Raw genomic sequence first — 27149 nt, 5'->3', positions numbered from 1 at the left:
TCCCCTTAGAAAATATTAAAGAGGAATCCTCTGTGGTGACTTAAAGGTGCAGAAAGACCTGTACAGACAAAACAGCTCTGATCCATTCTAGCATGAACAGTTGTCCTGAACGGTTACATTAATATCAGGTTTGCAAGGATGTAAGTAGTAATATATGGGCCCTCAATGATAGTATTAATTCTGTGTTTACATAGACCTATTTTTGCTTGACAGTTAGTAACTGTTCTCATTAAAGCTGCAAGAGGATCCAGCTTCTGGGACTGCCTGAGCCCCACTACAGTCTGTTTCTGTTTAGCCGCGATAGCCGCTTTGGCCTTGACAGCTGTTCAAATGCTGGGCAGCAGAGTCTCCTGGAAAAAGAACAGCTCGGGGGGAGTGTCGCTCTGCTGGCTCCTGAAAAGGACTGGAACAACTTGTCAGTGGGGCATGAGTCATGGGAATATAGAAAGCGCCCTGGGAATTAAGGGCCATGTCAGGATAGCCCCAAGGCTTCTGAACAAGTGTGCACATGTGAAGTAGTCAGTTGGTTTTATATTCAAATTATGCAAAAAAATGCTCATGATCTGTGTGTCCGCCATGCCAGAAGCACTCAGTATGCTTACTTTGGCTTTGCAATCTCGACAGCTAAATTAAATCTCATTAAAGATAAAAAAATTATCAGTCGCACAATGTTTTTAATCAAAACAGAACTTCATCTTCTGCTTTCTGTTGAGATCCCCACCTCTAAATGACTTCCTTTTATAAACACTATTTAATGTTTGCATTGTATTAACTCTGTACAGATGAGGAGAATACAAAAAAAAAAACTTTATTGGGTATAACTTAAGGGAACTTCATATGTTTATTTTTATGACAATGACAAATAATTTCATGATCATCCTTTGTTCTAACACAAGTGCTTTTATTCCAACCCTCCCCCACTCATCAGCTGATCAGAGCTGTTGACACTTTATCACACTACATGACACAGGGAACTACATATTCGAGGTGAAACCACAGTACATAGACGTTCAACACGAAGGTGTTAAACTTACTCAGATGCCAAGCATGACCGCCACGTTCTCAGTACAAAGGCTCATTGAGGCAAAACGCAAGGGCAAAGAAGTACGGGAAAAAAAACAAGCAAGCATTTGAATGATTGACAGTTGGTGTAAGATGTCTAATGCAGTGGAAAAAAACTTGGAAAAATGCTCTGATAAAATCAAGGCTAAAATCTGGGACCTCAAAGGCAACAGTACACTGTCTGGCAAACTGCTGTAGTGTTTTACCAGCCCTTCCATCATGACCCAGCCACAGATCATTTATAAATTAGTCTCTCCTAATGTCTCAGTGCTGAAGTTTATTCGGAACTGGCCTCCTCTTCTTCCAGCTCCACTAAAGCAGCGTGCCGGTTGGCTTGAGATCCTTCCGTGAAAAAGACCTTTTTTATGACTCCTGCTTTGGGGGCACGTATGGTATGCTGCAAAGAGGAATAAAAGTGGGGATATGAATGAATGTTAAGTGCCATCTGACCATGTTAAGCGCGAACAGGACTAAAGCAGTTTATGACCATCAATGTCGGACAAAGTGCCTGCTTTCGCCGCTTGATCGAGCAGAGCTGGCGCTCTAGTTGCAGGCCCAGTCCGCGACTATGCAGAGTGAGGCACAAGCTCACCTCCATTTTCATGGCGATCATCACCACCAGGGCGTCTCCCTTCTGCACTGTGTCCCCTGCCTTCACCAGCACCTGAGGCAAGCATTTTTGTTTAGAAGAGTTTAAATGCACACAATTAGACAGTGACTGCCATTCTAACAAATGAAAACCTTGTCTAAAAATGAAACTGTATAATGAGCCACGTAGCAACAGGATGCACATTTGTATCTGTTCAGTGCTAAAGTCACTACTGAATATGCTGTAAATAGCAACATGTTTGCTCTGATGGTTAGAACTTTGCCACTTAGAAACGTAAAAATATATATTTTATAAAACATTAAATCTGCTACCTTCTCAATGGTGCCCGTCATAGGTGCCACTGCCCCACCCTGGGCTGAAGCACCGCTGATGCCTGCCAAGAACTTGGGCACAGGCACAGACACTTCAGCACTGCCCTCCTAAAAAGGGAAAGAAAGAAATAAAAAGAAAGGGGGGGGGGGAAAGTAAGTTTAAAGACTTAATTTCTAAGAACAAAACAAACAAAAAATCCACAGACCATAGAGAAGAGGTGAACATTGTTGTCCAGGATGACCATCTTGGGCCGAGTAAGCACCCCATTGATGGAACAGCTCAGGTACGTTGCGCCCCCATCTATCTGCATCTGCCCAGACACCTGGAGCAACTTTCCTTCAGTCTACAAACAGAGCAATAACATACATGTTATACAGGCATAATCATCATTTACTGACCAAGGTATTTATGCCAGTGGGCTACATTATGATGCAGTCATTTGCAATATTATGGCCCAAAAGCACCTATAATTTACCTCCATTGTGTAGGTCCCATCTGGATTATATGTAACAGCTACGTCCACCTCTGTGAGAGAAAGATCACAGCCCTTTTCAGACATGCATCCTTCACGATTCCTCATCTCAGCTATATTTGGACTTGTTCTGACCAGTGATCTCTCATGATCAATGTCTGTGCATTAGACCTCATGCATTATGCAGAGGAAATTTCCCTTTTTCAGATCATGTTATTTCTCAGGCCTGACATGTGGGCCAAAGTGAGCAGCGTCTTCATTTACTGAACATGGTTTTCTGCTAATTTTATACAACAAAAGAATCATGTTTTATTATTATTTGTTTTCTATAAAAAAATATGAATCATACAACATATTACATTACTTGAACAAGATGATACCACAGTGCTTAGACGGTATATCCACATATCACAAAAAAAAAAAAAAGATGTCAACCCACAGAATTTAAAGAGCCATTATCACAGAACGCATAAAGTAAAAAAAAAAAAAAAAACTCCCAGGTGAGCTTCTCGAGTTGGAGGTGTTGCAAACTATGCAGTATTTCTTTATTTTGCCCTCTCTTTACTCACTGTTTTGGCCCATCTGCAGGGTCAGGTTCCTGTTGTACAGCACGTTCAGGCGTCTCCCATTACTTAAGGCGAACGGGGAGAACGGGTCTAGAACAGGAAACAATAAATAACTTACACACAGGTGTTTCACTTAAAACAAGGGACTAGAAAACATTGTACATTAGAGGATCGACACTGCCATCTTTCTTTGAGTTTGTGCACTGCAGGGAAGTGGCAACCTGAAACTAAAGTAAAGTGAAGTGATTGTCACATGTGATACACAGCAGCACAGCACATGGTGCACACAGTGAATTTTGTCCTCTGCATTTAACCCATCACCCTGAGTGAGCAGTGGGCAGCCATGACAGGTGCCTGGGTAGCAGTGCGTGGGGACGGTGCTTTGCTCAGGGGCACCTTGGCAGATCGGGATTCGAACCGGTAACCTTCTGATTACGGGGCCACTTCCTTAACCGCGAGGCCACCACTGCCCCTCGTAAGGCCACCACTGCCCCATCACTAAATTCTGAAGCAACCATTCATGTTTCCGACACACCCCTTCTTCATTGTTATTTACTGCCCATTAACACATATTATAACAGTCATAAATATGAACATTAATTATTAATAAAGGATGGCCTGCAGATGGGTGAAAACCTATATTTGGGTACACATATGGATACAAATTTATAAATTGTCTAAACAAGCTTAATTTACAGCATCAGTAAAATGAGGAAACAAGGTGAATAAGGCACTTGTTCAACTGCCTCTTTCATTGGGAAAAAAAAAAAAAAAAAAAGTTCAAACTAGGCGTCTGGAATTTAGAAATTAATTCTGTGAAAAAAACTGTTTAAAGGTGCCAGAAGTTGATTGACTATGCAATGCAGATGCAAAAACAAAGGTTATATAACTAAATATTATTTCAGTATTTGAATTTGAAGAGAAAATGCATAATTTTTTTTTTTAACAGGTCAATATTTCTATTTCTCGGGCAGATTTGGTTGACAAATGAAATCGCCATTAAACTGAGAAAATACAGTGCAATCGAAATGGTTGACTGGCCTGTGAGAACATGAGCCAAGATGAGCCTGTACTGCACCCAGTCACTAGAAGTTCTTAATTACAGTTGGTGGTTCAGACCGACACCGAACTGAGTGGGAGAATCTCGGCATTCAGCATTAGACTTTTTGGTGATAATTTTTCACTTTGTTGTTTTAAGAAATTTACATTTACATTTACAGCATTTATCAGACGCCCTTATCCAGAGCGACTTACAATCAGTAGTTACAGGGACAGTCCCCCTGGAGCAACTTATGGTTAAGTGTCTTGCTCAGGGACACAATGGTAGTAAGTGGGATTCGAACCCAGGTCTTCTGGTTCTTAGGCGAGTGTGTTACCCACTAGGCTACTACCACCCTAAATCACAACCCATAAAAATGAGCAAGGCATTTCATATTATTGTTGCTCCTGGAACTTGTTTATCACTGGGTACACTTGTGACAGTAATATTGTGAGTGTGCTCACCAGCGCTCTGAGCCCTGAAGTCCTCTGTGCTCATTTTCTCTCGCAGCACCAGTGCAAGGGCTGCCTGGCAGAGCACTTCGCAGGAGGGGGCACGGGGGCCGGGGAAAAGCTGGTCGTAGTGCTGAGGAATGAAGCTGGTGTGCACGTTGCCCGCCTCAAACTCTGGGTGGCACGACAGGCTCAGCAGGAAGTCGATGTTTGTGTTGAGGCCGACGATCTGGCGGTCCAAAAAGGAGAGACATAAGCCTCATCACAAATACACACATGCTGTGGGTGTCTTTAACTTCAGCTTCCTGCTGGGCCACAGAAGCTCTTTTTGTCAGTGCCAACTTTCCACTTCTTGGCTGCTGTACAATTCAGCATCACTGCAACCACAGTGAACATCATTTTATACAACTGGAACAACAGAATATCATAAAAAAATCCATATGGTCTTATACTTTGATAAATAAATAAATTATTTATTTTATTTTTTATTCGTGTCCCCTACTTTTGAACAATATATTCACACTCATAAAATTTATCAATTTGTATGAATGTATTGCCATAGTAAAGCTACTATTTCAACATGGGGTGTGAGTTAAGGGAATATAAAAAAAATTGGTAACTGTACAGGTTCAGTTACCTTTGGCCATGGCATTTACCCCTCACACACTGTCTATAAGACCAACTGGCGAACCTGGCGGTGCTGTAGGCTACGTTCTGCATGCTAAATCTGTTCACTGTCGTTCTTTCCCCTCAGTTAACCTGTTCTGCTCTGTGTATTTTATGGGCTGGAAGGGGACTTTGAGCTCTTTCAATCCAACAGGACTTGGGCCCTAGACAGCATTAACAACAAAACTGTACAGATCAGGATACAATGAATCATCTCTTAAAGTCATCAGCATGACTATGAGAAAGAAAGTTACTTTTCACTCTTATTTATTAGCGGTTGGCAAATCCACAACCCCACTATAAACTGGATTCTAAACATTTACATTTACAGCATTTATCAGACACCCTTATCCAGAGCGACTTACAATCAGTATTACAGGGACACAAGGGTAGTAAGTGGGATTCGAACCCGGGTCTTCTGGTTCATAGGCAAGTGTGTTACCCACTAGGCTACTACCACCCTAGTAGCCTAGTGGTGGTAGTAGCCGACTGGAGACACGGCTACACCGGCTTACGTTGTACTGGAGCAGGCAGTATCTCAGCCTCTTCAGAGCAGCTGAGCGGTCCTCTCCCCACACCACCAGCTTGGCGATCATGGGGTCATAATGTACAGACACCTCGTCTCCTGAGAGAGGACATTTAAATAAGATTAGTCAATGATTTCACAGAATTGTCAGTGCCAAAGAGAGACACTCACCTTCTCTAACCCCAGTCTCAATACGTGTGACCTCATCCCCCTGAGGGGTGGACAGGTGCAACAGTGGCCCTGCACCAGGCAGGAAGTCGTTGCTCGGGTCCTCAGCATAGATACGAGCCTCAAAGGAGTGACCCTTCAGGACAATCTCCTCTTGGCTGAGGGGCAACTTCTCTCCAGCCGCTACCTACACATCACATCAACACAGAAGAACAGAGTAGAAACTTCATAAACCTTGATCATCGTGGACAGACACTGGGTAGACATTGCCCTCTAGCGGCCATATTCTGAACATCACTAGTCATCTTAATGAAGGTGAAAGTGAAGGGATTGTCATTGTGAAACATTGCACACAACTAAATGTGTCCTCTGCTATTACCCATCACCCTTGGTGAGCAGTGGGCAGCCATGAGGGGACGGTGCTTTGCTCAGTGGCACCTTGGCGGACCGGGATTGGAACTGGCAACCTTCTGATCCCACCACTGCCCCAGACATAGAAAACTCTACCATTTTTCTTTTTTTTTTTCTCTGATATTTCCAGACCGAAACCAAAGACAGCAGAGCTAATAAACAGTCCATTAACATATGAAACCATGACTGTCACTGACCTCCTTGGTTCCATTTTGCTGTTTGCTAGCATTACGCCAGTGGTTCCCGAACTTTTCAGCTGGCCTCCCTTTTCTAGATAAGAACACTATTGTACATGATCTAATTATGGGATATTTTATGCATTTTGCAGGCATCATGGAGCTGCCTTCAATATGTGTATGATTCCCAGAACGTCAGGGAGACTTTGGATATTAAAAGGAACAAAGACACACACAAAATATGCTAATGTATGCCTTTTTTATCGTGAAAAATGCCCAAGGCTGATCGTCAATCAAAACAGTCTAATCACCCAGCCCTACTCTAACCCTGCTTCTGTACAACCATCTACTCAGCAGTGATCATTTTAACTGTGTGGGTCTTCAGTGTGGATGTTTCTGATTCCCTCTGGTCCCACACCTCTGTAATAACTTCTGGTATATAGCATTTTTTTGAACGATTCTGCTCTGTTGCACATGGACACATAGGAGGGGAACATAACCCCTACTGTCTCACCCTCAGCTGCCATTCCACCAGGTCTGTACCAGTGATCATTTCAGACACCGGATGTTCAACCTGAAGGCGAGTGTTCATTTCCATGAAGTAAAAGTTGTGCTGAGCATCCATGATGAACTCCACTGTGCCTGCACACACACACAGATCAGATCATTTATTTGTGTATGAATTAGCTATGGGCCCTCTGACACCCACCCAGTCCATAAATCAGGCCTCTCACCTGCTCCCACATAGTTCACAGCCTTAGCGGCCCGAACTGCAGCTTCTCCAAGTTTCCGCCTCACCTCAGGACTAATGCCAGGCTGTAGGAACAAGTGCCAACATCACATGCACAGGCTGGGAAGCCAGTCACCAAACTGAATGAAGCTGTGACAGCAGGTTCATCCCAAAACCTATTTTGCCCACATAAATTAATATATGTGGGCAACCCATACATGAAATACTGATAAATTTGATTAATAACCCAATTAACTGCCATTACCCCAGGGGCTTCCTCTATGATCTTCTGGTGCCTTCTCTGTACACTGCAGTCCCTCTCAAACAGGTATACGGCATTCCCATGGTGGTCTCCAAAGACCTGCACCTCCACATGCCTGGTCAGGATAGGAAGGTACTAAGAAAACCAGCAAACAACTTCAAGGCTATAATTTCCCAAAGGTTTAAAGAGTACATGGCCTACCTCGGGTTCTCCACAAACTTTTCTATAAGCATGACATCATCATTGAAAGACTTTCGCGCCTCGCGGCGCGCCGACTCAAGCTGCTCATGGAAGTCTGCCTCGGAGCGTGCAATACGCATTCCCTATAACGAAGGTACACAGCCAGATGAAACGGACATTCTGACAGGTCAGTAGCAGAAGCCTGCTGCTGTAGTTATTCGCGCCTTTGATGACTGCTGTCTACCTTTCCACCACCCCCCCGGACTGCTTTGATCATAACGGGGTAGCCGATTCTTGCAGCTTCAGCTTGAAGTTTCTCGTCTGATTGGTCTTCTCCATGGTAACCTTCAATTATGGGAACCCCTGCTGCTGACATGATGTGTTTGGATGTGCTGATTTAAAGGAGAATATTAGATATTTATTGATCTCAGGTGCCAGGTCAACATTTATCACATGTTCAAGTTACCTTTTGATACCCATGTCTCGAATGGCTGATGACGGAGGGCCAATGAAGATGATGCCTTCTTGCTTGCAGAGTTCAGCAAATTCTGTATTTTCTGATAGGAAGCCATAGCCAGGATGGACAGCCTGGAGAGAGGGGTGGGGAGAAAAGAAAAAAAAAAAAAGCACCTGTAAGGGTTTGCATTATATCGAGTGTTGCGTGTAATAGGGGTGGTGCTAAATCCAAATATGGTATAGCACAGCACATGGAGACACAACAAAATGTGTCCTCTTCATGTAACCATCACCCTTAGTGAGCAATGGCCAGCCAGGAAAGGTGCCCAGGGAGCGGTGAGTGGGGATGCTGCTTTGCTCAGTGGCACCTCAGACACTTTTTGCCATTTATTTATTTAAAATAGCCAGTTTTGTGTGGTGGGTGTTGCTGACTTCTTACATGACAAGAAAAGCTTTCAATTAAGCACTGAAGTAAGCAGGCTGCCCATGTAAAATACAGAAAAAAGTAGTAAATTGCAAGGCCAACGTTGCATTGATGTATAAAGGCTTCATACCTGACTCATAGGTAAAAGAAGGTTGTATCTGCTGTGCCTGAACCTCAAAGGCCAAAAATGGAAAAATAAACCTTTAAATAAACGTACAATTTTGGGCTCTTCAGTACCTATTCTCCCAATACAGAGCATAAGAACATGTTTCGTCGCTCCTCCTCTCCACCTAAAATTTCTGTGATAATAATACATGTTCAGGGCACCTTCAGTGGAAAAACATCATCTCACAACCATGTGCACTACCAAACCAAACATGCAGATAAGCGCCTTTATTGTAAGTGATTTTATTTAAAAACTTAAATGTGTAATAACACCTAAAAATATTTGCTACATAGATACAAATACAAATAGTGCATGCTCTGCACATCCCTAATATGCATGTGATTCATCTTGCCTGTGAAGAAGATCTCTTTGCAACTTCGAGAACTTTCTCCATGCATAGATAACTCTGTTGTGATGGTGCAGGTCCAATATGATATGCTTCATCTGCCTAAGAACAAAAAAAAATAATTGTTTAGTCAACAGGACTCATATTCATTATATTCATTAGTACTCAAATCTAGTCCTGCATCAATGACCACGTTAACTGACATGTCAGAATTGAATGCATTACTTTACGACCTACAACCAAATGTTTTGAGAATTACACAAATACTGGTTTTCACAAAGTCTGTCGCTTTGTCTGCAGATTTGGCCCTTTTTTTCCCCCAAGACCTTTGCAATTCGGCCTGGCAACTTCAGGGCCAAAACCTGACCGATGGCAGCCCATTCCTTCCTTCAGTGCATGGAGTTTGTCAGAATTTGAGGGTATTTGTTTGTCCACCCCCCTCTTGAAGATTGACCACAAATTCTTAACTGGATTAAAATCTGAAAAAGGTGCTTAATCAGATCACTGTTCAATCACTGTAATTTTTGCAGAATATCAGTATGTCCTTGGTGTTTTTCTTGGAGACAGGGTGGTAGTAGCCTAGTGGGTAACACACTCGCCTATGAACCAGGAGACCCAGGTTCAAATCCCACTTACTACCATTGTGTCCCTGAGCAAGACACTTAACCCAAAGTTGCTCCAGGGGGGCTGTCCCTGTAACTACTTATTTTTAAGTCGCTCTGGATAAGGGTGTCTGATAAATGCTGTAAATGTAAATGTGTGGCTTCTTTGCTGCCCTTCTTGACACCAGGACATCCTCCAAAAGTCTTCGCCTCACTATTCATGCAGTTGCACTTACACCTACCTTCTGCCATTCCTGAGCAACCAGTATTTATGTCAATCTCAAAATTTATGGCCACGACTGTACCCTACTACCATATGCAATCTTGTTTTGGGTATTTGTAGTCAAGTATTAAAATTTTAGATTATTACATCTGTTATTATTTGAAACATACTTCTGGCCAAAACCTACTAAATGTGCATTTGCACTATAAGTGCATTACAGTGACCATTCTTATGACTGAATAGATGGTAGAGTTAATGAGGAAATAATTATTGTTCAATATACATCTGGCCAAACTGCACGAAGAAGAAAAGCCGGCAGCCTATCTGTGCCAATAAAACACGGCTGTCAGTGAAGGTGCAGCGTCATCAACAGTTTCTTCTTCCCTCCATCTCTCACCATGGCCACGTGCATGGCATGTCGGTCAGCTTCACTGTAAACTGCCACGGAGCGGACGCCCATCTTCCTCGCCGTCCGCATCACCCGGCAGGCAATCTCCCCTCTGTTGGCAATGAGGACTTTCTCTATCCTGGCTGGAAATACAACAAATGGTGTTACAGCACACGTAACGAGACACGTACGAAATGGATGGCTGTGGTTTGCTCACCTGAGGAAAGTGAGGCGAGGCGAAGGGAGCCTTTGGTCCATATCTGGTTCCTAGGGGTGCAACAACAGGTTGCTGAGTGAATGACCTTTAAAGATTGAAACTTTTAGACTAAACGATCTAGGCTGCCTGCCTGGTTGTATGGCTATGGATCTAATACAGAGAGGAAGCGCCGATTAGATGGGTTTAGGGTTCAGTTGTGAAAGAGAGCATCTCTAAAAAACGAACACTCGTAGTGACCGGTTAGCAAACAGGCTAATGGTGAAGTTTAACCTTGTTGCCCGTAGGCGCTGCGATAATGTCTGGTTACTTTGTCATAATACGCTCAACGCTGAGGAGGACATCCCGCAGCCTTCCACTACATTCAATAAACAGCAAGAGTAAACACTGGTCGTAATAAATAAATCCCCATCAGTGGAATACACATGCGAAGCTAATCTTAAGGTAAAAGAAAATCGCATTGATTCCAAAGCGCACGGTCTATAACGAACGTGTGAGATTCGGCGTGGTTAGAGTGACACGGGACGCGAAATTTACCGCAGCAGGACTCGCAGACCATCATGGGCTTGAGCCTTCAGCAAGACAGCAGCCATGTTCACTGGCGGGCAGGAGCTGGACTACCGAGGAAAGCTCGCAAATGGCCTCAGAAACGCACGCAGGCACATTTCAACGCATCCACCAGCTGGACGCAACCGCTCAAAATGTGCGCATTTGTTTTTTTAACAAAAAGAAAAAGGTGCGAGGACTTTCCTGTTGTGGCAATTCATGTGTTTGAAGTGGTTTGTCCCACGTAGCGACCCGTACCTCATTCGACCAATGGAAAACGCAGATTCGGAGGCGGAACTCGGCCTGCTCGGGTAGAAATATACAAAATAAAAGTGCCACTCATTGACACCAAGACATTTTGCGCGGTTGCGGTACTTTTACGCGTAGTGCGTAGTCGGGCATTAATGACTTTAGATGATTAGTCCATCCGTAAATTCGAAGTCGGGTGGACAAGTTGACATGATTTCACTTTCGCTCGCGCGAATCCCAGCCGTCAAATGTCCATTTAATGTCACCATCTCCACCTATTCTTCCCCCTACAGTCCCCTCATTATATATAATGTAATAAAAACAATAATACTGTTTAAAAAAAACACAATGTTTGTCATTTCCTTTAATTTAGTTGGTGCGGTGGGACGAGATAATCCATGCTGGCCAGGTCCCTGCAGCCGATGGAGGAAACGAGAGAAGTGTTTGGGGCTGTGTATCACATGTGACAAATAATCACCTTCTCTTCACTTGAGAAGGGTCCATGCTCCCAGCATCATCCACCGCCTCTTCATCGGCGTCAGTGCCCAATCCGTACCACTTGCCCGATCGCTTCTGCGCATGCGTACTCAATTACAGCCTGAACCTAAAGTGGTAAGTGGTAAAGTGGCAGGTAGTAGCGACTGAGTAGTGTCACTCCTCCCCCTGCCGGCCTGGGACAGCGACAGGCTCGGTTTTGCACATGGCAGGGTTCAGCAGCACAGCTGAAACTTTAGGTGTTTTGTAAGATGTCACACCATCTTCCATCATGGGAGAGTCATTTGCAAAAAAAAAGGCATGCACGGAGAGGGGGGTAGCCAATCAACTAGCACAAGTGGATAGGACGTATAGGACTCCCGTGAAGTGACGAATGTTTCGGCACCTCAAAAAACACGGACAATTCTAAAAACCCAGGCGGACACAATTTCCAGGTCTCAAAAAATGGACATGTATGTAGAAAAGAGGACATTTGGTCACCCTATACCACTTCATTAGGACTCTCAAGTTTTGAAGTTTGCTTGGAGTGAGCATGTGAGCATACCCTCCACTATGCGATCATGGAACACGTGCTTGAAGCTTTGATTCGTTTTTTGTAAAACACGCTGTAGGAGTTTCTGTGCGGTAAATGTTAATACTTTCTAAGCATGAGAAATGCATGTGTGTCATGCTCAATACGAGGTAGATGGAGGGGGTGTGATGCTGGATGTGATGAATCTAGCTGCTGGAGCCAGATGTTCCACCTGGCAAGGGCTGCTGGTGCTGGTGTTGACATCAGGGTGTGGAAACGTTGCACAGATCAATGTTAGGAGGTTCTTCAAAGTTCTTTGACCTTGTAATAGTTGTTGCAAATTGCTCATTGAATATTTTCTTCTCTCCATAGCCATCCGCCAGACTATCTTCAAATCTCTTGTTTTCTATCTGGGCTTTGTATCATTTTACTCTTCTGTTCTGTGGTCATGCATAGCAGACTTTCTAATAAAGATGTGGATGAGACCTCCAAGAAGGAGATCAAGGATATCCTGATCAAGCATGATAGGAGTCTGCTGGTTCAAGTTCAAGAAGTTTGGTGGACCTGGATCCCAGTCTTGACAGTAAATTTACAATATGTGCCCCTAAATATGACTACTAGTATGTCCTATAGCAGACATGTTTTTATTTTTTATTAAAATTATTTAAATGTCAGACTGAAGCACAGGCCACTTTTTCAGAGCAATAACAAGGTCACATTGCAAATTAACATATTGTTTTTTTACATAGGTACAAAAACATAAGAAACAACAACAAAACAAACAGTATGTCATTTTTTATCTCAATATCCCTTCCCTGGAATCTGGGAAAGAACATCCCACGATGGGATAAAAAAAATGAAAGTATCTGTGAGGAGAAAGAAAAGTGCTGCTTAATTCTGAGCTCTTTACGTGTGTACATGTGTACAAAAAAAATAATGTGAATGTGATAAAAAATTAATGAATAAAATTGTTGCAGTTTTCCAGGAATGGCCGCTCTACTCACAGTCCTTCCCCAAATGGTGCAGGTCACAGAATCCCCAAAGATTTTTCTAACAGGAAAACATACATCTCAGGTGAAATACAGGAGATGAAGAACAGCATGCAGTCGGGATGCTTGTCGCTATACGATTTGGACTGGAAACCTGGTTTTAATGTGAAGTGATTGTCACATTTGGACTGCGCATGCATGAGAGTGCGTACTGTGAAAGCCACCGTGGTAACCCTACTCCTAAATCTACTCCTTAACCTAACCCTAAACTGAACCCTACTCCCAAACCTAAACCTACTCCTAAACCTAACTCAGTCAGCTGCCATTGTACACACTCAGATCACCATGGATACAAGCAGCCACAAACGCTGGGTTACGACAGTGTCATGAACCCCTAAAGGCTGCTGTCAATACACAAATTTTTTACATACACTCGCAACATACACCAGGCACATTAACTCACCAGGATTACATTCTCCCTCTGTTAAAACTGTGATGTCCCAATCACCAACCCTGCCATTTTCTGCTGCAGACACACCAAAAAAAATGTGATTAAGTCACCAGGATTACATCTGCCTTGTTGAATCATTCAGCAACAAATAAATTGACTTCTGGCTAACAAAAATACTATTTACAATCTTAAAGGACAGGAGCCCCAAAAATGTTTGGTATCAATAGTTTTTTTTTTTTATTGGGATTTTATAGCAATCAGTTTGTACTCAATGGTGTCAGAAAATACATTCTGTACAGTTTCAGCTATCGTATTATTGAAGCCTTTCATATTGCCGATTGCGATGTTCACGGACAACCAAGCAAGAGATGATTGCAATCAAACAAAACCCCACAGCAATAGCACCAACTATGATGGGAACGATTCTATTGATGTAGTCTTCCCAGCACTCAAATTCTGAAATAAAGAGGGACAAAAATAATAATTTCATAACGTTAATATTTAATAAATACTCAAAGTCATCATATCAATAATGCAAATATGTTGGTTGTACATCCTGTAGGCTTGATCATACCTTTTCCAAATTGCCCATTGACCAAATCAAAGGGTTGCAGCTGCACTGATGCGATCATGACCCTCAGATCTGGAGACATTTGAAACTCCAGATCAGATTTACAAGCGAAGTAAAGTCCGGCTTTAGATTTGAATAGGTTTTCATGGTCAAGCAATCCAGGATAACTTTTACCTGAAGGAAGAATTAAGCATGTTATAGTCCACCTTTTTTCTTTCCAAATAACCCCATGTCATGAGCAGTGTACCTACTTTTGCATTTTGTACATGTTGGTGCCGTGTCCAAATTAGCTCTCATCTTAGTGACATAGGATGTGTTGGCCTCCTGTGATGATTAGAAGCTTAGAAGAGTAGGTCCATTCCAGTATGGATGTACAGAATATATGTGACTAGGTGAATTATATATTATATACAGTGATATTTAACAAGCCGCATATACAACCAGCTTAATTCAATAGCACTATTTAAAGATCAAAAATGGAAAATAAACAGCAAAAAATGTTCACAGCATCGTTAAATTGAAATAATAATAAAAATGTAAAACCTTTAAAAACGTGAACTCAAGATTCCCGCCATCAAAGTCCAGTGACATAAGTGAATGTTGGATTCCACAGTATCCGGTCACAATTGTGTCTTTTGGATTCATGTTGAAATAAAAATATTTCTGAAACATATGCATCAAATGAAATGTATTTATTTCAGGGGTTTAAAAGCACATTATCTGTGAATACTCATTAGGCCCATTTTTTAATTGATCAGGGAGCAAAAGTAATCATATGCTTTAGACTTTTGGATATAGTCACCCTTGGTATTGATGAGGGGGAAAACCTTACTTTTATCAAACTATTTCTGCTGATCTATGACTCCATAAAAAGCACATACACAAATTCTCCAGGCATCAAAGGTAAAACCATACATGCAACCCTCATCTCAGAAGGGCATGGTGTCTGGTGTCTACTATCATGCCCAAAAATCCTTCGGTACATTGCCAGATTTCCCCAAAGTATCATGCTTTTGATATTACCATTAGATGGTCAAAAGACTATGCTTTTGAAACATCTGTTGTCCTTTTTGGTCCTATATTTGACCAATAATGTGAACATTCAGTCTGAAACTGAAAATAAGCTTGGCAGTTAGTGTTAACAAGTTGGTGGTGAAACCACAAAAAAAAAATCTGAAACTCAGGCTTTTAAGTGCTGATGTTGTGTCAGTTCTGACCTTGTGCTCTTTGACCATGTACTGCACTCCCATAACTGCTCTGATGCACACTTTGCCTTGATGATTCCTCAGGCTGTAGATGCCAGAGATGGGCCTTGAAGCCGTGGACTGTAGAGCAGGTTTATGCATTGTACTGAGTTGGTTATATGGAGGGGAGCCGGTTGCATCAGGCAAAGGTACTTCATCTGAGGTGAAGGTACTTCCTGCTGAAGCAGAGGCTGCGGGGATGTGACAAGATGTGGTCATGACATGAGCTGCTTAAGACCCTCTCTGTAAGAAGAATCTTCTTTCATATTTATAGCTAGACAAAAGGTGCACACAGTTCTTGCTATGATGCAGAATTTACAATTTACTCTACATCTACTACAACATGACTGCAATACAGCAATGACATTGGATGGAGCAGCTATTACAAAACTTACCAGTGAAGAGAATACATGATAAGAGACACCATGCCATGAGGTAGTTGACCTTTTTTAGTCCTTTTGTCATTCTGTACGCCTCAAAGCTGCAGCGTTGTGTAGGTTGGGTGTTAATGGTCCTCTGGAGTACACTGTCTGGGTAGGAGGGGCATAATTGTTTTTCACGCAGTCAGATGTTTTTTTTTTTTTATTCCTTCCCAACAAGGTGCTGTCCATTTTACATACTGTGACAGTCCTTTATTATGCACCTTTTGGTATTGCATTTGAATATAAAGACACTAGACAGGATCATATATACAGTACAGGCCAAAAGTTTGGACACACCTTCTCATTCAATGTGTTTTCTTTATTTTCATGACCATTAACATTGGTAGATTCTCACTGAAGGCATCAAAACTATGAATGAACACATGTGGAGTTATGTACTTAACAAAAAAAGGTGAAATAACTGAAAACATGTTTTATATTCTTGTTTCTTCAAAATAGCCGCCCTTTGCTCTGCTTACTGCTTTGCACACTTTTGGCATTCTCTCGATGAGCTTCAAGAGGTCGTCACCTGAAATGGTTCTCCAACAGTCTTGAAGGAGTTCCCAGAGGTGTTTAGCACTTGTTGGCCCCTTTACCTTCAATCTGTGGTCCAGCTCACCCCAAACCATCTGGATTGGGTTCAGGTCCGGTGACTGTGGAGGTCAGGTCTCCACTTTCTGTTAAGTACGTAACTCCACATGTGTTCATTCATAGATTTTATGCCTTCAGTGAGAATCTACCAATGTAAATGGTCATGAAAATAAATGAGAAGGTGTGTGTGTGTGTGTGTGTGTGTGTGTGTGTGTGTGTGTGTGTGTGTGTGTGTGTGTGTATATAATCAGCACTATGGCTGAAATGAGGAGAAGAAGAAGAAGAAGAAGAAAAAAAAACCCAATATCAAGAGTCTCAGACTCTCACTCACTTGCACACAAACAGACAGACTCAGGATAGATTGATGGTGATAGACTACAAGGGGAGGCATTTATAGAGACAGGTGAACAAAATCATGGGAGACGAGACAGGGCGTGGTCAAAAGCCCAATCAGGAACTTTCAATACTGGAGCAGCACCATGATGAAAGGGAAGGGCGGGGCCTCAGTGATTGAAAATAGAAAAATGGAAATCTGTAGACATATGTTAAATAATCATCAAGTTCATCATAAATAGAACAAATTAAAAAACCCACACATGTTGAAAAACACTTACTCTCATTTTGCAATACATCCATTTCATGAAGTGGCCTAAAACTGTGAAAAACTGTGAAAATTGTGCTTACTAAATGTACTTTGGCACTTGTCAACTTCTACTTCTACTTGCTTAATGAGAAATTTACACTACACTAGAACACATTCAGACATGTACAGTGAGACAAAACAGACCCCCTATGCACACCCAAACATGTACACATTGAGCCAATATAGTTTTCAACAGTGTCAAATTTTATGTGCATTTCTTTAGTTTTTTTGTCGGGTGTTTTTGGAGATGCATTTCTGGAGCATTGATTATTTTATAGATATTTACCTTTTAAAAGTTAAAACTTGCTTCTTTCATTTATGCGGCACGGGAAATTCTAGGAATGCAGGAAATCAAACATTGTGGGTGGGTATTATGAATCAGTGAGGGTCAAAGGTAAAGAAGTACAAAGTATCCCCTTGAATACACAGTGCACTGGTTTGTCAATGTGATCAGCGCAAATTTGTATTTTTTACGAAAGGCATGAAGAAGGGGCTATGTTTACACATCCAAAGTCTTGTGCTGTGAGATGAGTGTGTGTGAGGATCTGCTCGTCCACCGTGCCGCCGGGATCAAAAACGATCCTGTGGAACTATGGCTGCAAAAAAAGTGTATTATGTTATGTTCACATCATTTATAACCAGAACTCTGGTTAAAACATGTTGAAATGTTCAACTCCTCACCACATAAATGTGGAGGAATAATTTCTTGCTTCGGAATAATACATTTCTACCATATTTATACATTGCTCCATTATCATATTTCAAAATGTAAAATAATTATTCAAAATAAAATTGGCTCTGATTGTCCTTATTTCTTGTCGTCATTTTCAAAGCAAAAAATGTGAAGTATTGATTTCTGCACTGCAGGGCTTAACAGAGGTAAGTAAACATTTGCAGGAACGCTTATGAATGCCTGGGAGGCTTTCTGCTGTTTGCGGTCTCATTTTATTTGCACAAGTCGGTTCGGGGTGGGAGCAGACCCGACATTCTGCTATATAACAGCCGTCAATCATTACAAGAGAAAAAGTACGGTGAGGACAGCTTCCAGTCTCCTGACCTGGGGCGTCCATGCTATTGCTGTAATGCTGGGAGACAGGCTGTCGGTGCTTGCTGCCTGCCTCTCCTGCCTGTTCTGGGCTGGCGGGTGGGCACAGGAGGAGGTCTCGCTTTTCTGTGATGACAAAAGTGTGCAAGAGGCAGTGGATCTGGCCCTTGTGGAATATAACCAGATGCTAACTTCGGGCAATTTGTATGCTCTCTATCAAATTCATGAAGCTAAGCAGGTGAATACTTTTTGTGAATTTATATATTTATGTTTCATTTTCATAAATAATAGAAGGCTTTATCATTTTGTGACTCATGTGTTACAAAAATTAGGGTATGGACATTTCTATCTATGCCACTCAGTATATTGAATTCATTTGTATATTCTACAAGTATCAAATGTGTGTGTGTGTGTGTATATATATATAAATAACTCACAATACCTTATTTGTGCATTCAAAGGCTAAAAATGAGTCAAGAACAGAACTTTCCATGCGCTTCACCAGCAGAGAGACACTTTGCCCAATAGGTGGAGACAAACAGTGGCGAGACTGTGAATATCTTCCAAGCGGCTCCAAGGTAGTGGTCAAAAATGGCCAATTAAGGGAATTATGCTCTCTAAAATTGACTAAAGTGTCCTCTCACCTGAGTGTGAGAAGTTTATTTTGAAGTTGTATCTTTCTGTGGTCTACTATGTCTGGTGACATCATAATCGATGTCCGTTGGGATGGTTTAAACCCACAAGGCTCTGTTCAGTGCTTTTTAGTGCCTTGAAGGGTTACAAGGGTTACTTCAGCGAAGCCCAGATTTGTTCCAGACCAAACCTTAACTTACCAATCTCTCCCCCTAGGATCCAAAAACTTGTGAATCAAAAATCCTTGTCACAGGGGGACGTAAAGAACTGCTTTTTGTTGACTGTCTTTTGGGTAAGTTGCAGCACGGGACCCTTAGAAGAGTAGGAGGGATTGTTTTGGTAAAATGCATGTGAATTAATTTATTTCTGAGCTCTGCCATGGGGTCAAGTGTCAATAGAAGGTAAGCTTGTTCTTGGTTGCTTAGAATGTGGTCATATCTAACATAAGATCCTTACAATAAGTGGTGAGAGGCCAGTATATATGTACGTATACATCTGCTTTTAAGTAAGAAGAATATATCAAGTGTGATTCAAAGAACTTAATTCAATCTTTCAATAACCATTTGATGAGACTTTTCATGTATTTCCATTTTTCCTGAAATGCCACATATGCTCCTCAGGAGTTTACCCCTTGATAGAGTTTATGCTTTACTCAGGTTTAAATTTTTTGTATATTGGATCTGACTGGTCTTGCTGGTTCAGTAACCTTTTGTTTAGTGTTGTGGGAAACAAAGCTATATAACATGATACTGTGTTACATGTAAAATTCTGTGTGTCCAGAGCGTGTAACCTCATCACGTGCCACATGCTTGGGCTGTCCAGAGGATATTAATGTAAAAAGTGAGGACCTAAAGGTTCCACTAAGCTACTCTCTTGGAAAAGCTAACAGCATGCATGACGACCTGAATTTATTTATTCTGAATACCATTGGCTCAGCTTCAAGGCAGGTAGGTGTGTTTCCCATACATTTTACACGCATTTGCTTAAGTCTTCAGTGTTAAAGACTACCTTCTAGCCACGACTTAGCATGGCTTGTCCTCCTGTATTTTAGCTTATGCATTTCTGATTGCTAGCCTGTGTTGAGGCCACTATGACACTTTTCCTTTAAAGGTGGTTGCTGGATTCAGGTACCGACTGAAATTTGACATGCAGAGAAGCAACTGTACAAAAAAAGATTTCAGCGAGGTAACCCCTGAATGCCACCCACATGAGGAAAAGGTATGTTTTAAAGGGGAACAGCACAATTAAGATTTTTTTTAAACAATTGACTGAAGCAAATGCATGCATTGAAATTTATTATAGTTTGCAAAAAAGATGCACTGATTACCTATTTGCATATCAGAATGTGGTACTAAAGTTAATTGTGATTCATATAGTTTAGTCGTACTTGAAAGTGAAGTGATTGTCATTGTAATACACAGCAGCACAGCACATGGTGCACACAGTAAAATGTGTCCTCTGCATTTAACCCATCACTCTTGGTGAGCAGTGGGCAGCCATGACAGGCGCCCGGGGAGCAGTGTGTGGGGATGTGCTTAGCTCAGTGGCACCTCAGTGGCACCTTGGAGGCAACCTTCTGATTACGGGGCTGCTTCCTTAACCACTAGGCCACCACTGCCCCCTTAAGTTATTTCTACTGTACGATGTTAGTTCTACTCAAACAACCTTTGAGTGGCACTGAGCAAGTTTCCGGCCATTTGAGTTAAAATTCCATGATGCTTCTACTATTATTATACAGCTAATGAGATGTTTTTAAAAGCAGCTTTCCTTGTGTCAGCTCACATCTGCAAGACCATTAAAGTATGGCTTAAAATAAGTCTTAAACATGTCATCAATTTTCTAAGTTAATATATTTCTAAAGGTGACATTCTCACCAGATCCAATCCAATCATGCAAATAAGCATAGGTGTCCATAAATGAAAGTGAAGAGTCATTGCCATTGGGAAATACTGCAGCACAGCAAAACCTTGCACACACCAAAATGTGTCCACTGCTTTTAACCATCACCCTTGGTGAGCAGTGAGCATCCATGAAAAGTGCCCGGGGAGCAGTGTGTGGGGACGGTGCTTTGCTCAGTGGTGCCTTCGCAGTTTGGGATTCGAACCGGCAACCTTCTGATTGTGGGGCTGCTTCCTTAAACTCTAGGTTACCACTGCAACCAAATGAAGTTGTGTAATAAAATGAAATGATGCAGGGACTTGTATTGATATATAGACCAATGCAATAGACCAATGAAAAATGACAAAATATATGTCATGTCTAGATGTTTGTACATTGCAATTCTACGGTTGATGTGGCTCCATGGAGACATGAGGCTCCCGAGGGACATGTGATCTGTGCACCAGGTCTTCTTCCTGTAAGTTCCATCACGTAAACTTGTTCACAATGCTCTGCCTGAATTCGCCTTAATTAACCTTACTTTTCCATGTCCACGAAACTGCAGCAGGTGTATTCAAGGAGGAGGCCACCAGGGTGGTCTCCACTAAGGAACATGAGACTAGTCACAACTCCTCCACCTCTGCCTGTCAAGACAGACAGGTCCTCAGAGGAGTCTCAGGAAGGAAATGCCACCCCTAACCCACTGTCCTTCACCACCACGGCTCTTGAAAAGTCATTCAACTGCCCCTCGAAGGAGTGGAAAGAGTTTGTGCCAGTGGAAGCCACCCCTCCCACTAACCCCAGTCTTAGTGCTCCACCATCCATAAGTCCAGGAGATGGGGCATTCAGTGATCTAGATTTGTTACAGTAAACAGGCAACAGGGTCATGATTCTCTTCTACTGTTTGTTGTTAAAACACACTCTTTTGCGCTCTATTTTGAGGAATTATGAATAAACTGTTATATTATTGGAGACTATTGCTGTGTATTTGCAAACTCATAAGTAGCTGACCTTGTTAACATTGTTCACACTTCGTAAAAGTTCTCAATTACGTTTCATACCGTTTGAACAAACGTGGGATCAACTTTGTCACAATGACACCTGTCAAAAAGTTTGATGTGTTAGAAGCTAGAAGAAGGGAGGCAAGGAGGGTCAATTTGTAATGCTACCAATGCTCTGGACAACGTTCTGCTGGGAAACCTTGGGCCCTGCATTCATGTGGAGGTTACATATGACCTACACAGAGACTGACTCCATCTTACTCCCTCTTTCAGCTACTAATTCCTGTTCATTGAAAAGAGACTTTTAAACAGGATTTTGGATTTTTGTTGATGTCAGACACTTCTCATTAATCTCATTAGGTTAGATTAATCGAGAATAAAAAAAGAGCTTTAATTCCACTGTACGTGTTACTGGCAGAATTTTTCAAACACACAGAAAGAATACATTACCCAGACTCGCGACACCCTGCTGAACGATTCGTGAAACCCCGTAGCTGTCTGTATACACTGGATTTACTGCAATATCCTTCCGCCTGTTAATGTAGATCCAGGCCAGAGTCAACGCCCGTGGATTTGTGAGATTGACTTGACAAAATGCGACAAGAGACAACAACATCATTATTACCTGAATATATAAATTCGTTTGTATGCAATGTGGCGCGACTCAGAGCCCCATGTGCACCCCCCCCCTTCACCGGATGTGGCCGCGCAGTAAAAACGTACTGCGCGCGTTACGCACTTCCTCTTCAGTCGAGCCCCGACGCTTCGGTCAGACCATGTCCAGCGGCTCCGCGGATTACAACAGGTACACGGCGACAATAACGCGCCCTGCGTTCCGCGCAGCGGCGTGACGAAGCGCAACGCTCCAGTCGGGAGCTGACCGGCGGCGTCGGGCGACGCGAGCTACGCAGTGGGGAGTGAGGAGGGTCCGGGGACCAGGGGGGCGGGGGTGCGGTCCGGAGTTCCCTGGCTAGTTTGACACGGAGTGAACGGCCAGACCTGTGTCTCCCGGCCAGGATACTTACATTTACGACATTTATCGGACGCCCTTATCCAGAGCGCCTTACAATCACTAGTTAATGGGACAGTCCCCCCTGGAGACGCTCGCTCAGGGACACGATGGTAGTAAGCGGGGTTCGAACCCGGGTCTTCTGGTTCACAGGTACCCGCCAGGCTCCTACCACCACGCTACAATACTGCATTTGGAAAGTTGTGGGCTAATGTCATCAATGCCTGGTGACATTAAAACTGCCGGCAGAGGTGGTTTACCGAGCGGCCTTTTCATTGCGTTAAATAGGCAAGGCTGTTGCTGTCTCAGGCGTGTTTTAATCGTGACATTAACACGGAGGTTAAGGGTCGTATGGAAACGTCGTTGTAAAACGATTATTGTTTTTCAGATTGGTTAAAAAAAAAACAACTGAAGTCCAGACGTTGTTCATGTTGTAAATGGCTGTCAGTCGTGGAATATCCGCACAGCGTCTGCAAGCTTTAAAAGCCTTTCACGTTTTTTTCTACAGCTTAAAAGTTACACCAATAAAACTGGGCAGATTTGCCCTAGTACAGTATTAAGTGCATCAGAAGATGTGGGTTGCAAATGACTTATTCTTTTCACGTTTTTTTTTTTAATATTCAAACCCATTTTCAAACAATGATCTTTCTAGATATAAATTTCTAAACTTTTTTTGTTGTTGTTGTGAAACACTGCAGACGGTGCAGTGTTGGGACAGTGCTTTGCCCCGTGGCACCTTGGGCGGTTCGGGATTTGAACCAGCAACATTCTGATTATGGGGCCTTACCCATTTCCTTACCTGCTCGGCCACCACTGCCTGTTGATTGATAATGTTCTATCAGCGTTAAAAGCCTGTTGGGACGGTGTTTCCATCTAAAAAGAAAAAAAAGTGAAGTGATTGTCACTTGTGATACACAGCAGCACAGCACACAGTGCACACAGTGAAATTTGTCCTCTGCACTTAAACCACCAGCCTGAGTGAGCAGTGGGCAGCCATGACAGGCGCCCGGGGGGGGGAGTGTGTGCATACGATGCTTTGCTCAGTGGCACCTTGGTGGATCAGGATTCGAACTGGCAACCTTCTGATTACGTGGCCGCTTCCTTACCACTGCCCACTAGGCCACCACTGTCCATCTGCTTGCACATGGAAGCAGTTGATGCTCGTTTGTGACAATTTACCAATAAGGTTGCATTTTGTCAGCTCTAGAGACAGAGACCATGGAGGCCCAGAGGGAATGGAGCCTGATGGTGTCATCGAGGTAACTTAAACATTTAACATGGCTCTGCATGGCAGTATCCACATCACGAGGCCATGTGCTTTAAACCCAAACATCTGTCATTGCAGAGCAACTGGAATGAGATCACGGACAACTTCGATGACATGAACCTGAAAGAAACCCTCCTGAGGGGCATCTATGCGTATGGTTTTGAGAAGCCATCAGCCATTCAGCAGAGGGCCATCATTCCATGCATCAAGGGTAGGGTGTGATCACTGACGAACTTCCATTTCAACAATTATCTGAGTGAAATGATTGCATACCATCTTTCGGGACTGACTTGAGAGAGATTTTTAATGTTTTTTTTTTTTTTTCCAAACAAAATCATCACTCAAAATGATCACTCAGTATCATCTGGCCGGCACCTCTTTATTACTAATCAAGCATGGAATATTAACATTCACTGCATAGTAAAATAAAAGTATCAATGGTGTGTTATACTATATGTCAAAATGCCTTGAATTGTAAAGGTCCAGTAAGTAAATATCCTGTGTTGGTCTGGAAGACCCACATACATGAATGAAAGTGCAATTGCTTCAGAAAATGTCATTCTTTAACTACAAATTTACTCTGTGGAGGTGAGGAGGCAGTGATCATCATGTAGTCAGTTACTCCTGATGCATCATGTACAAGTCTGCATTGATTTAATGTTCAGACGTTAGATCAGCAAGCTGACAGTTCTATTTTTCCGTATATTTTTTAAAGGGTATGATGTTATTGCTCAGGCCCAGTCAGGCACTGGCAAGACTGCCACATTTGCAATTTCCATCCTGCAGCAGCTGGAGGTAGAGCAAAAAGAGACCCAGGCTCTGGTCTTAGCTCCGACAAGAGAGCTGGCCCAACAGGTATGCTGCACCTTAGCTCTTGGCAACAGAGTAAGGCAGCATGGATGAACTGAAGGGTATCACTTGAAGCTCTTAATTGTTTGTTTTCCTCCAAGTGAGCCTAATGTGTAGTGCATCTAAGATTAATCTGGGATGTCTGTTAATGCAAGATAAGATAGAACCATGTGAATTTTGTTGTTTGACAGATTCAGAAAGTCATCTTGGCCCTGGGTGACTACATGGGCGCCACCTGCCATGCCTGCATCGGTGGTACAAATGTGCGCAACGAGATGCAGAAGCTCCAGGCCGAGGCCTACCACATAGTAGTCGGGACTCCTGGTCGTGTGTTTGATATGCTGAACCGGAGATACCTGTGTAAGTAAAACACCATGTCATGGGACATCACGTCGGGCAGTGAAATGATGCTTGACCATCTTTCGGGACTGATCTTTTCCGTGACGAAGATTTATCCCAAACTGATCACTAGTAATTGCCTCAACTTTTGGTCACACCCATCGACTAGATCACAGTAGCATTGGTTGTCTTTGTGCAGCTCCTAAGTGGATCAAGATGTTTGTCCTGGATGAAGCTGATGAAATGCTGAGTCGAGGATTCAAGGATCAGATCTATGAAATATTTCAAAAGTTGAGCACCAACATCCAAGTAAGCTGTGCCCATCAAGTTTCCACAGGACGGCCGCTGCCATCTCTTAAACATCCCTGGAACGTCTGTTTCAGGTTGTGCTGCTGTCTGCCACCATGCCGACCGATGTGCTGGAGGTGACAAAAAAATTCATGCGGGAGCCTATCCGCATCCTGGTTAAGAAAGAGGAGCTTACCCTGGAGGGTATCAAGCAGTTCTATATCAACGTAGAACGAGAGGTGAGTCGGGATCCAATTAAAGAGAATTTACAATGGATTTGGGCAAAAGGGAACTTTTTCCAATTGCTTCCCCACCAGGAATGGAAATTAGACACACTTTGTGATCTATATGAGACTCTGACAATCACTCAGGCCGTGATCTTCTTAAACACAAGAAGAAAAGTGGACTGGTTGACTGAGAAGATGCATGGCAGGGACTTCACCGTCTCTGCCCTGGTGAGTTCCTCTCATGATGAGGTCGTATGTGTGCGTGCCAGGAACTGTGTAATGAGTCTTGTCCCCTCTTTAGCATGGAGACATGGACCAGAAGGAGCGGGATGTGATCATGAGAGAATTCCGATCAGGGTCCAGCAGAGTCCTGATCACCACAGATTTGCTGGTAATGCTGACACAAATAAAAAAATGTGCCGCATGTTTGTGCATTTGAAGTCTGATTACCTCTATAAATTATTAAAATACAACGTAGGCTCGTGGCATCGATGTGCAGCAAGTCTCCCTGGTCATTAATTACGACTTGCCCACCAACAGAGAGAATTACATTCACAGGTCCGTGCTCTTGTTGCAGTCGTCATGCTTTTTCCTTTTGTTAAATGAGTTAATTGACTAATTCGCCATCTCCCCTTCTCACCAGAATTGGACGCGGTGGCCGCTTTGGCCGGAAAGGAGTTGCTATTAATTTTGTTACCGAGGAGGACAAGAGGATTCTTCGGGACATTGAGACATTTTACAATACTACAGTTGAGGAGATGCCTATGAATGTGGCCGACCTGATTTAACTCCCGGGCTGCTGTCTTGTAAGGCCGTGCTCTCTGTTGCTGAAACACACAGGTGCATTGTGCTTGTTTTTAAATCCGAATTCGAATTGTCCATGCTGAAAGTGAATCAGAAACTCCAGACGTTTGGTCGTGAGCTGTTACAGGGACTGCTGTAGGCATAGTCCTTTTAACTGTGGGCTTTACAAATAGACATGAGTTCTCACAGTATATGCGTTCTTAGGTATTATTTTCCTAGATCTATAAATGTGTGTATAGTAGATGTCTTGTATCATTTAATCACTTATTTGTGGACTAAAAGGTATAAATGCTGTGTCAAGTCTGCTAATTTTGTGAAGCTAGCATCCGTGCAGTTATTGTAGTATCTGATAAAAATGGCCTTTCATTATTTAAGCACTTTGCAATTCTTCTTTTGTGCAATGTATTTATCCTACTTTCTTAAATTTTATTTTTAATAGGTCCAATACTGCTTAAATGTGGGCCACAATATATATCTATAGAGTAGCACTTACCTGACCTTGAAATGTATTTGTCCTGTTTTGAAATAAACTGGAATGATATTACGTGTCTTATTTGCTGACCCTGGACTAGTACTTGTGTCTAAGTCTGTATTAGGGGGGGGGAGTAAACCTAACAGACCTGGCTCATTAATGCAAAGTCAATAC

The 27149-nt window shown here is 42.6% G+C and overlaps 4 protein-coding genes and 2 non-coding genes across 6 annotated transcripts; 4 read left to right on the top strand and 2 right to left on the bottom strand.

Annotated features, from left to right (window-relative positions):
- Positions 1 to 787: 787 nt before the first annotated feature.
- On the bottom strand, positions 788 to 11280 carry mccc1 (methylcrotonyl-CoA carboxylase subunit). Its single transcript, XM_029000454.1, has 19 exons — positions 10989 to 11280; positions 10455 to 10504; positions 10247 to 10380; positions 9031 to 9126; positions 8099 to 8220; positions 7877 to 8024; positions 7654 to 7775; positions 7456 to 7567; positions 7195 to 7276; positions 6975 to 7102; positions 5877 to 6060; positions 5695 to 5804; positions 4526 to 4742; positions 3026 to 3112; positions 2460 to 2509; positions 2190 to 2327; positions 1984 to 2091; positions 1655 to 1726; positions 788 to 1459 (listed from the first exon to the last, which is right to left on the bottom strand). The coding sequence occupies exons 1-19, from the start codon at positions 11042 to 11044 to the stop codon at positions 1340 to 1342; spliced, it is 2136 nt and encodes a 711-aa protein (XP_028856287.1). The 5' UTR covers positions 11045 to 11280; the 3' UTR covers positions 788 to 1339.
- Positions 11281 to 14005: 2725 nt separating this feature from the next.
- lamp3 (lysosomal associated membrane protein 3) lies at positions 14006 to 16051 on the bottom strand. Its single transcript, XM_029000912.1, has 6 exons — positions 15903 to 16051; positions 15481 to 15698; positions 14807 to 14926; positions 14515 to 14587; positions 14267 to 14437; positions 14006 to 14148 (listed from the first exon to the last, which is right to left on the bottom strand). Exons 1-6 carry the CDS (start codon positions 15970 to 15972, stop codon positions 14006 to 14008), a joined length of 795 nt encoding a protein of 264 aa, XP_028856745.1. The 5' UTR covers positions 15973 to 16051.
- A 2140-nt stretch (positions 16052 to 18191) lies between these two features.
- kng1 (kininogen 1) lies at positions 18192 to 21590 on the top strand. Its single transcript, XM_029000911.1, has 7 exons — positions 18192 to 18446; positions 18670 to 18786; positions 19058 to 19133; positions 19622 to 19788; positions 19952 to 20059; positions 21105 to 21197; positions 21285 to 21590. Exons 1-7 carry the CDS (start codon positions 18246 to 18248, stop codon positions 21588 to 21590), a joined length of 1068 nt encoding a protein of 355 aa, XP_028856744.1. The 5' UTR covers positions 18192 to 18245.
- An 866-nt stretch (positions 21591 to 22456) lies between these two features.
- Positions 22457 to 27056, top strand: LOC114801892 (eukaryotic initiation factor 4A-II). Its single transcript, XM_029000368.1, has 11 exons — positions 22457 to 22525; positions 23931 to 23988; positions 24075 to 24207; positions 24712 to 24851; positions 25037 to 25205; positions 25384 to 25493; positions 25568 to 25711; positions 25790 to 25927; positions 26001 to 26090; positions 26178 to 26257; positions 26343 to 27056. Exons 1-11 carry the CDS (start codon positions 22497 to 22499, stop codon positions 26485 to 26487), a joined length of 1236 nt encoding a protein of 411 aa, XP_028856201.1. The 5' UTR covers positions 22457 to 22496; the 3' UTR covers positions 26488 to 27056.
- LOC114802781 (small nucleolar RNA SNORD2) lies at positions 24251 to 24339 on the top strand. The gene has a single exon (XR_003751794.1). It is a non-coding gene; the product is annotated as a small nucleolar RNA SNORD2 (small nucleolar RNA).
- LOC114802782 (small nucleolar RNA SNORD2) lies at positions 25243 to 25316 on the top strand. Its single transcript, XR_003751795.1, has one exon. It is a non-coding gene; the product is annotated as a small nucleolar RNA SNORD2 (small nucleolar RNA).
- Positions 27057 to 27149: the final 93 nt, after the last annotated feature.

This window comes from Denticeps clupeoides, chromosome 13 (assembly GCF_900700375.1).
Source record: "Denticeps clupeoides chromosome 13, fDenClu1.1, whole genome shotgun sequence".
Classification (NCBI taxonomy): domain Eukaryota; kingdom Metazoa; phylum Chordata; class Actinopteri; order Clupeiformes; family Denticipitidae; genus Denticeps; species Denticeps clupeoides.
The sequence above is the reverse complement of the archived record's forward strand: the minus strand, read 5'-3'. Positions and strand labels throughout refer to the sequence as shown.